Source organism: Pavona decussata, unplaced genomic scaffold, assembly GCF_977016875.1.
Source record: "Pavona decussata unplaced genomic scaffold, jaPavDecu1.1 SCAFFOLD_69, whole genome shotgun sequence".
Taxonomy (NCBI): Eukaryota; Metazoa; Cnidaria; class Anthozoa; order Scleractinia; family Agariciidae; genus Pavona; species Pavona decussata.
The window spans coordinates 1,003,716-1,015,000 of NW_028145488.1; the positions used below are offsets into that span (position 1 = coordinate 1,003,716).

Below are 11,285 nucleotides of genomic sequence, written 5' to 3' on the forward strand. Positions count from 1 at the left end.
AATATAACGTCAAATATTTATGAACGATTCTTCCAGGGTTCTTTCTCTGTCAAAAAGACCTTGACACTCCTGAATAGACCTTTGTCACTCGGCGGCCATGTTGAGTCTCAGGAGAATAAAAAGCTTTTTTTTTGCATGGTAAGCCTCGCTTTGAATTGGCGTCTGGGCGAGGCTTGCCGTGAAAAATCAAAGTTTTTTATTCTCCTGAGACTCAACATGGCCCCTTGTGACAAAGCTCCATTACATAAAGGTTGATAAACAAAAACGTTCAAAAAGAGAGAGAATGCGTTTATGAAAAGAAAACCTTAATCATTGTTAACTGCAAAAAAAAAAAAAAAAAACAATAAAAAACACAAAAAAAACCCCCACGATTTTATAGTATAAACTCAAAGCAAAAGGAAATCATCCATCCGAGCCATAATAGAAAAGCGAGAGAAAACTAATCACCTGTTATATTCCTTTCTATACCTTTCATAACAACTTCGTATAAAAGGATGATTTCATCAGTTTTGGAGACTGAGTTGTTTTAGATCTTTTTTCTTATTTGTAATTATTAAAAAAGAAGAAGAAGGAAATTAACATTTTTGAGTCGTGCATGGATGGCAATTTCCTAATCTAGCCAAATAACGGCAGTTTTACATATATAAACGTTTTCATTTTAAAATTGTGAAATGTAATTAAATCAAATTTTCATTACCACCTAACCTGCTGAGGGATCATAAACAACATAGAGTGATCCAGTGGATTTGAAAATAACACTGAAAAAAATGCATCTACCAGAGATCCCTGGCAAATAAAACTTAGACGTTTTGCTATGAGATTCGAGTAAAGCCAGTGATTCGAAGGCAAAGAGCAACTTCTGTATCTGAAACGTAATGTAAGTTTAATGACAAACGTATGAATATTAATTAAAGCGTTCATTGCTCGCTTTTTGGCCTGCCTACATCTCCAAATCTTGGCGGAAAAATCTTTAAAAGTTGTAATTTTTTCTTCATGCAAAAGCTAAACACAGAAAAATTGACATAAGGGGTCGTTTCGTTCCGTGGAAAACCATATTTCCTATCTTTTTTTTAGCTGTCATATGTCCAAAATCTGGAATTCCAGCGCAAGAAATTCTGTTTAGTTTGGACTTCGTTTCATGAAGCGATTGAGTATCTAGGATATTACAATTCTAACTAACCTTTTTTTCGGCTTGTGACACAATGACACTAGTCGGAAACAATGATTTTGGCGGCGTAAGTTTTCATATGTCAAAATTATAGTTTTCCACCACAACAAATGCTGTTCATTTTTGACTTCGTTTCTTGAAGAGATTGAGCGTCTAGTACATCACAATTCTACTAATATTCTGTTTGGCTTGTGACACGCTAAAGCTAATCGTAAACAATAAATCTATAAAGCCTCCAAAAACTAGCTGTATTCATGGACCATCTGTGCTTTTCTTTAATTATTGTTAGTTTTTTCAAAGTGAGAAACCACTGGAAATCGCCCTTAAGGGACACAGCTTGTTCTCTCTTGCATGATTTCTAATCTTTACACTGTCCTTCAACATGCATCCGTACAGTTGTTTCCACAAAGCCTTTGTGGAAACAGCTGTATATGTCTCTTATTGCTAGCCTGATTGGTCAACGAAGTAGACATGTTTTTGGTGTTTGTCCGTAAGCCGTGATGTTATTGGCTGTGAAGACTGTAGAAAGTGATCGGTGATCGGGTTGTCCAAATGAAAAGCATTAAAGCGTACGCGACAATACCGAAAGGCATGATGGGTTGTGATTGTTCACTTTTGCATCGTCAATTTCACGAGTTTACACCGCGGCGCGATGGAAGGCGGTAAATGTATACTTGTTTGCGTGTGTTAAACAAAATGGAGCCTGGGCTTTTATTTAAATTTATTGAGTATTTCCAAGACTGCCTTGTGGCATTGTCGCGTACGCTTTTACGCTGCTATTTGACAACCTTTGTCGAAACAGCTGTATACCACCTACTGACGTTCCACAATAAACTGGACTCTGAAGATGACTTCCACTCAGGTTGTCAAAACGTCAGTCAAAGTCACCCCAAGTAATCCTTCTCAGGACTACGCTCATCCGGATGATCATAACTTACGTACTTATGACATTACTCCTGGGTTCAAACCATTTATAGTATTAAGATCTCGTCTTTCGTTGTTCGGTATAGGGTAAACTTGGGCAGTAGCATACGCAGCCGTGTATATATTATATCTGCGTTATTTCTATTACGAAGTAAAAGGAGCATTGCTTCACCTCCCTCACGAAATTAAAAACGGAGTGATAGTTCATCACAGGTCATCCATTGTTTTCATTATTATTTTTCTTAAGCTTGTGACGTTAATTAACGGTACGCTTCTTTGTGTCCCTAGAAGGAGAGAGACACCAAGAGCTAAAACAGGAATACAGCTGATTAAATGAGATAAAGTTCTCATATAATTTTCACAAAGAAATGCACCTGTCTTTGCACTTAGAACATAAACTCTTTAGAAGTTCTTGGTCAAATTTGAATAACAATTCATTACTAAGAGTTGCAATAACTAAAAGAAACAACAACTTGGAAGTCAAACTTTCCCCTTGGTCGTCATTTAATCTTAAATTTGGTTATTTTGATAAACGATTTTTTTGTTATGTGAACATAAGTAATTGAGGGACTGGTTATGAAACTTTGCCATGAAAACAATGGTGCTGCAGTTTATGTTGGAAGGGCCGCGACCGTGCACAATGCTTTGTTTTAACTGTTCACACCACAGTTGAATATCTTAGCAGGAACGTTTCTATTGGTCAGTTGCTCCAACACATTTCAAAATCTATTGTAGTTTGTGCACGGTCAAGGCCAAAAACGCTAACAAAAACATATAACAAAGGAGTTTGTCAAGCTTCATAACCATTCCCTTTTATTAACTATGATGTGAATAAACCTAACTGAAAAAAAAGAAATACAACTCAATATTAACATTATGTCACGTCATATTGCAATTTGATGAAAGGTACAGCAAAAGTGTTCAATATTTAAATTGCAACCCTCTGTTTTTATTTCAGAGCACGTTTTTGCTGACATTATCATGATTTCGGGATATTGTGTTCAACACAATTCCAACCTTTATGGCACACAGTTTAATTGCTTCCTTCGACTTTCTTCATTAGTAAAAAACAAAATCGAAATTGGTGTAAGAGGTTGAAAACGTGGACGTGGCTTATTTTACTTTTCTCTTGAGCTTGTATTAATTAAATCCCAGTTTTCTCTTGAAGTTAGACTCGAATGTGTGAGGCGATAATTTCCTTAAAGAGACATTTCACCGAGGAGATTCATTAGGTATGCCTGTGTTATACCTATACCACTATAACTTTAGTTGCAAAGTTTAATGAAAAACATGTTATTTTAGGTGTCCCTGTGTTACACCTATACCAAAATAACCTTCGCTTGCAACGAAGTAATGACCACGTTTGATGAAAAAAAGTTAAATCAGTCAAAAAATGTGCACAAGTGATTAATAAAATTGTTTTCGTTGCCTCATAATTTGTCAAAGAATTTACCCGCGCAAGTGCTTTCAAAGCAAAACCGTGGCTAAAAAAGACGCTAAATCCTTTTTTCATCACCGCTGCTATTGTGGAAGAAGGAAAGTAATTAACATTCATATTTAAAACAAATTTTCAGTATCTCAGCTTAAATTTCCTCTAAAATTAAACAAGATGTGGCTTGGTGAGGGAACAATTAGTTAGGGTTAGACGACAAAGGATTATTTTTATTTCACTCGAAGGTTACCATGATAGTTAAAATTTGATGGTTCTCCTATTGCCCCTATAAGCCTTCATGCATGGTATGGATTACAAAGTGAACAAACTAAACCCGATACAACAGAGTAGTCAGTCAGGCAACAATTCTTCAATCAAATTTGTGTGGTTGCATTATACTCCGGCTTGGAACATTCAAAATCACAATCACATTCATCCATTCATTCATTCATTCATTCATTCATTCATTCATTCATTCATTCATTCATTCATTCATTCATTCATTCATTCATTCATTCATTCATTCATTCATTCATTCATTCATTCATTCATTCATTCATTCATTCATTCATTCATTCATTCATTCATTCATTCGTTCGTTCGTTCGTTCGTTCGTTCGTTCGTTCGTTCGTTCGTTCGTTCGTTCGTTCGTTCGTTCGTTCATTCATTCATTCACTATAAAGTAAATTAGATCTGTTTATTCCTTCATTCATTCATTTGTTCGTTCGTTCGTTCGTTGGTTCGTTGGTTCGTTCATTCATTCATTCACAATAAAGTAAATTAGATATGTCTTTTTTTTTTTAAACTAATATATCAAACACGAGAGAAGTGTAGAAACTCAAAGCAAAGTTCACCAAAATTTATGATAGTTAAGACCACATTTCCAAACCTTCTTTACGGTAGTGGTTTGCTTTGTTCTCTTCTCGTGAATCATTCATGAGTTTCAGAATCGATTGTCGTCACTCCTTAATAAAGCTGAGTTAGTGATTCTTAATCATAACCAATTGGGACATGAAGTGGAACCATGCGCGAGGAATTGCGATTGATTTGACTTCTTATAGTTTTAGAAAGTGCCAGAAAAGGAAGGATGCTTTTGGTACTAATTGAGGGCCAATATAGGTATGTAGCATGGACGAGCATCCCATTCAAGAGACAGAAGCAATACACCTAGTATTTGCGGTTACCCTCCGGCCGTGTGCGTCATTTATGTAGTGCGATGTTACCCAACATCCAAATGGACAACTCAATTCCTTGCAGACCCCACCCATCCCCCTAACAACCCCATCACTACCTCGTCCCTGACAACACATGTCTATGTCTATGTTAAGTGCTGCAAAAGTTTGAAAACCTGGTGCACGCCAATGCAAGTGAGAGTGCATGAGAAGGACAACAAACCCTCTGGGAAGTGGGCATGGGAACTTAACCAACGGGATTTTAACTAACGCCTTCTCTGGGGAGTTAGGATGGGAGACGGCTTGTTTTACTAGCAAAGTTTTAACGTCGATTATTCTTAAATATCTGGAGATGCAAAAACCGCCATACGCTGTTAAATTTATCAATCAATAGTTGCTATAAACAACCCAAGGCCGTTATGGCAGAAATACCGTCGGTTACATCTAAGCGTGGACACAAGCACAAAAAAACATGTTCTAATAGCGTGCCAGACATGAAGTGTTTTGTCGCCAAACATTTGAAGTTTGACAGCCGTTAAGCAAACTGTCGCGCGCTCCGCTCATAAGCCTTTTCTCAACTTGCAGGCATATTTCTCGCTCAAAAACAGCACACTTGCCTCCAGAAAGTATTCTTAACATCTAAAAGTGCTTGCAAAATCAAATCAAGACAAGAACAGCCGCCTTCTCTAAACCTCGAATGTTTGGCACCAAAGAAATGTCATGTTTGCACGCAACTGTAAGGTGTTTATCCCTCCCGTGTACATGCTTAGATGCAACCGACAGTATTTGGCATGCAACTTATCCACACTACAAGACAAAGGTAATTGTCTTGAAATTTGGCGCAAGTCCCTTTCTGACTGAGGGATTTCCCCCCTGCGCCCCTTACCAAGAAAAAAAAAAAAAGGAATCCTCCAACCCACCCCAGGCGATAAATAATGATCGTTCCTTTATTTTCGCTCAAAAATATTTTGCTACCTAATAGGCTTCTTAAAATATATATTGATATTCATCTTCACAATGAGCCTCAGATGACCAAAACAAAGAGAACTGAGAAAACATCATCATTCCTTTCTGTTGTTTGTTTTCTCCAGGCCTCGATTTCAAGAGGAATTTTAACATTACGAAACAAGTCCATTAATACCTATATTAGGCGTGGTTACACTACAACATTTCCAACAGTTTATTCATGTTATCTTTATTAGTATACAGACAAGATAAATTAAAGCGTTGTGGAGTACATTACTGAGCTTTGCTCAATAGCAGTTTACACTTACCAAAAATTTAATCAATATAATTATGATAGATATATATTGTTATTATAATCATTAAGTACTCCACAACTTCAAGTTTTCAGGACTTATAGTTATTACAAATTCTCGTAATTAGTGTTTAATCTTTGTTTGTTTATTGCTGGATGAATAAAAGTTTTGCCTAGCTTTAGCATCTCTAACTAGAAATTTTTGAGGGCTTTCTTCTTGTTTTGATAACTTTTCAGAATTTTCTCCAGCTTCTTAATTAAAAGGTAACTAATTATGTACGTTCATTTCAACATGTGCTCATTTGGAAACAACCCATATGATTGCAGGCAGCGGAATACAATAGAATGCTGGGAATTAAATAGTAGAGCTCCAACGTTTAATAAACTCTAAATCTCGTGTTGAACCTTATACATTCTGTGTACTTTGTTATTATCCTCGATATCAATAATATTATATATTATTTATTTATTTATTTATTTTAATAATGACATTACGATGTCAATATATCAACAGTTGTGAGTCGTAAGATACCCCTATTGCAGTCTGAAAAATCAGAAAGTTAGTCCTCTATAAACAAGTCATTGTGATTATGAAGGTCGTATTTTCTTCGGTAAATTAAAGAGGAAAAAACTGCAAACACACACCATATTTCCGTTTTCACATCACTCACTCTGACCATTACAATCATGTCGCCTTGTAACGCTTCTCATAATACTGCAGGCTCACGTAGTTCTCACTGGTATAATTTCTTCCGCATACGGCCCGCATATTGCACGTTATTTCCAAGCTACGGGAAATTAAACTGGAATATTTTAAGTGAAAATTGCTAGCTTTTCCCTTTTAGTTTTCAAGCAACTTTCTTAAACTCCTTTAGAATAATATATACAAACTCACACACCACAATCTCTTAAATTTCTTTAGCTGAAACTTTGAAGTCGCAGAATATGTCATGGGACATAAAGTAATCCTGCTCTTGTTAGTAGCTTTCTTAAAATCCTTTAGAATAATATATAAACTCACACACTACAATCTCTTAAATTTCTTTAGTTGAAATTTAGAAGTCGCAGAATATGTCTTGGAACATTGAGTATTTAGTAGCTTTCCTAAAATCCTTTCCTGGCCTCATTTCGCACGAAAAATGCCAGTTTTTCCAAACCAAACGGAATTAATTTTCCTTGTTACAACAGATTTAGGGAAGATTTAACCTCTGAAGCAAACAGCTCAGGACATAATTTATAACCTCCAAGTCTTAGTGCTGTAACCTAAATGCCCTTGAAGTTATAAAGATCCTTTCCCCAGTCTCAGAGACGAACTGAAGAAAAAAGCTAAATAGTGTTTACATGACATGCTAATGACCAACATTTATTGCTCGATCTTGTCCGCTTCATCAATTTCTCCTGTCTTTGACTCCTGCACCCGATAATAATCTTTAGATTCGTCCATCTTGTTCAAATCAAAGTATTCCACTTCCTGAAGCAACATCTGCTCCACTCTTCCAACCAGTCTCTCAAAACTCGGCCGCTCATCCGGGTCTTTTTTCCAACAGTCTGTCATCAAGGTGTAGCTAGAAGGATAATAAAGGCTTGTTTTTAAAGTGGTTTCTTTCCATCTTACCCAATAAACTGATAACGTAATTCTACACTAAAGTATATTTAACTTCTTCTTAAGCTCCAACTCAGAACTTACTACTCAATGTGTAGTCTTTAAAAAAATTCTTCATATAATTGTAGTACGTTGGTGATTTTTTTCTTCAATGGCTAAACTCTTATCATTATTAGCATGAATTAACCTTATTCCAAAATGGTTTCCATTTTAATATTCTTTTGTTTGCATTCAAATTAGCCCTGCTAGTTGCCTCGCTCAAGGTGAAATATTCTTTTAATTTTGGACCTTTAAAGAACGAGGTAAGAAGGGCTTATTTGAATATGAAACAAAAGTATATTAAAAACGGTAGCCTTTTTTTGAACAAGGTCTATTCTACTTGCAAATTATACAGCGTGGATACTGCACATGCTGTGACTGACCACTGCCTGCGTGACAGACACGTTAGTGATGTCCTTGCGCACGTTTTCAGTTTCTACAGTCCACTTACTACGGAAAACATTTCATAAACTTACTCTGTCGCAGACAACAACATAGATTATTTTTTCACTAAGTCAGATCTCTTCGGTAAGATATGTGATCTCTTCAAGATACAAAACGATTGAATTTTGTTGTGAAGCCAATTTTGGCCCCGTGTGCTGAACTTTTGTCGCCACGAGAAAATCAGCGCCTGAATGTTGACGATTTATTACGAGTCACCTGAAATAACTGCATGTGTTAGTAAATGTCTCTGTTATTGTATAAAAGAAATAAATGCAGTTTTCCCATTGGCCCTTTCAGTTATAGATTACAGAGGGCGTCAAAATGTAGTAACGAGACCGTTGACACACTCGACTGCGGCTCGTGTGCCACGTTCTTGTCCATGATGTCATCTGTGATCTATGTTGCCGTTATAGTAAAAGTCGTGTCAAGCGATGTAACAATCTTCAACTTACAAAGTTTCTGGGCACATATCAGGTTTTTCCATTCGGTAATCTGTCTTAAGAAGTCTTAAGAGCTCCGTGTGGTTCAACAGTGGGTACGGCGAGCCACCTGCAAAGAATCGATGTGTTTGTGATAGATCATCAGTGACAAATATTCTGAGTTTCTTCACGAGTTATCAGAAACTTCACTGCAAGAAAAACTTCCTAAGGATATTTAAATAACTAAGCCTAAAACACGTTTTTTTGAAAGTTCTTGGTAACAAGTATCAAATCCTGTGTTTGTAAATAGAGGGAAGAGAAGGACTTAGTTGTAACCCTTCAGATTCTGTAAAAAACAAGCTGCAGGTAAAAATCCTACATTCGCTGAACACAGAAATCACTGAGTGATGCAAGAAATAATCAGACACAAATGAAATAATTATTACCAAGTGTTCCAATTTCCCACATGACCACTCCGTAGGACCAACTGCAAGTAACAAAATGCTCAAACGTCAAAACGTTACTGCTAATTCACTTACTACTATTCACTGAACGTAGGCAAAAGTGAGATTAATTAAACTATTCCTTTTTACAATGCATTTGAGTGCTAAACACATTTAGCAATTATGACTTTTTCCTCTTCATTTAGCTGTTCGATGATAGTGCAGACTCAATGCTTACACATCGCTCTTGACAGTGAAAATCTCCTCAAAAATGGACTCAGGAGCCATCCACTTGATTGGCAGTTTCTTCTGTTTTTGTACTTCGTACACCTCATGGTACAATTGGCGCATCAAACCAAAGTCGCCTATCTTGAGTCGTTTACCATGCCCCACGAGAATGTTTCTTGCTGCCAGGTCTCTGTGGACAAAGCCCTTCTCAGAAAGGTAGCTCTGTAAATAAAAAAAATGAAATAACGGTGTTACATTCGGTCGTACTGAAGTGAAGGGGTCGATGTGGAGGTTTCATGCTGACCTTTCCCAATTACTTACTGTTTTGTCTTGCATTTCGTTAAGGACACTCCATTGTTTCCTAGTTTTACACACATTTAATGAAAACTTTGAAGAGAATCTACTGTTTTGTTCTCACTTCGCAATACATTGCAGGGATGGGCCACAAAGATGTTATTGTTTCGATCACATCACTTTCCTGCAGGTTTCAGCAAAATGTCATGTTACATTTATGCCGGTCACCATCATTTACGTACCATGCCTCGTGCTATCTGCCAGGCAAATTTCATCAGATCAGCAGGTTCAAACGAGTCACAATCTTCATCACATTCATCGTCAGTCATCTCAGTAGAAGCCTCTCCGGACGGGCTTGCTGCCGAAAATACGACCATCGGTAGTTCTATATTACACCCAACGTTTTCACCAGCATCGGCCTGGTCTTTTTCTGCCCACGCAGTGGAAGGCTGGGTGTTTTCATACAAAGCTTTTATTTTTCCTTCTGCTTCGCCATCCTATAAAATATCATTTACAAACTGAGACAAGAAACTCCGAAATCACTTTTTGTTTACTAAAAGTGACTGATTTGAATAGATTTGATGAAATATCAGGGCTTGCGTTTAACAACATCAACAGTTAAATTAACGATCGCACTTAAAAACGGTTGTTCTTCTTACCAAATGTCAAGAGACAGTTTTGGAAAATAATGTTAAAATTAAACTTTTTTATTGTTGATTCTCCTTTAAAAAGAAACAAGATCGTGAGAAATGGTGATTTGCCAGTAGCTCAAATGGTCATTTGCTTTGACTGACAGTTTCTCCCTATCGTAGTCAAATTGATAGGCTCGTCACTGAATCACGATATGTGGCGCCTCTTCGTCCAATAATTCCGTGCTTGCACGATGGTAAGTATGAAATAAATGACGCATATTTGTAATGTGCCAATTCAACTTGCCAGTATTGCGGACACATCAAAGTTAGCGCTTATCTCTCTCCGGTCCCCGGTTACTCTCGGTTACTCCCGGTTACTCTCCAGTATAATCTATTTGGGTATGTGCAGCACCAACGGGTATGGTTCTTGAGGCGTTTTGGTCAGAAAGGGGTATATTGGAAAATAACGTATTTTGGTTTTGAAAAAAGGTCTGGGTTGCAGAACCTCAAACCTATCTCTGCCCCTCCCCCCTCCCAGCCCCTTCCCCTCTGTCGCTGGGGCGCTATTCCTGGAGCGTGGACCATAATCGTGTACGCATGTACCTGATCAGCAGTCGTTTCCTGTGCCCTTGTTCCTGCATAAAACTCGTCATCTTTGCAATTACGGGCGGTTCCAAGAGTAGAACCGCTTATCTGTAAAACATGTAACTAGAACATATGAAATATGAGTCGCGATTTCGACAAGAAAGTATGGACTGGACAAATTATACGTGTCAACTAACCGCGGCCCCGAAACACTATGCAGAGATTTCTGTAATATTTACTTTATACAGATAAAATATCCCTGGTTATTAGTTATCAAGGGCTGTCATTGGTTTCTTTTGGTAATTAATTTCATCATAGTTTTTAAATCCAAATTTGAATAATTTCACTAGTCCCTGACAGCTGTGTTTTCCTCGCACTTCCAAGTTTTTTCTGTCTCGTTTTAATTCAAATCAATCCCCCAAAAGAAAATTTTTAATCATGTCATTCTTTAAATAAGCTTATTTATTTATTTATTTTTTTTGTTTATTTATTTGTTTGTTTGTTTATTTATTTAATTTCAAAAATAAGATGATCGACAAAAATGCCAACGTCGCAAATAATAATGAAACGTCAACTTTGGAAACAACCACACTGAGTTCTGATCAGAAGTTTATAGGATAATTTATTGCCATGAGAATGTACTA

The 11,285-nt window shown here is 36.9% G+C and overlaps 1 protein-coding gene across 1 annotated transcript in view; it reads right to left on the reverse strand.

The window, feature by feature from the left end:
• Positions 1-9,136: 9,136 nt before the first annotated feature.
• The window catches only part of LOC146477685 (uncharacterized), a 33,291-nt gene continuing 31,142 nt past the window's right edge, over positions 9,137-11,285 (reverse strand). Inside the window, exons 15-17 of the mRNA XM_085113122.1 lie at positions 10,660-10,764; positions 9,667-9,921; positions 9,137-9,352 (exon numbers count right to left, since the gene is read on the reverse strand). Coding sequence (XP_084969248.1) covers positions 9,137-9,352; positions 9,667-9,921; positions 10,660-10,764 — 576 coding nt within the window. The remainder of the gene's footprint in view (positions 9,353-9,666; positions 9,922-10,659; positions 10,765-11,285) is intronic.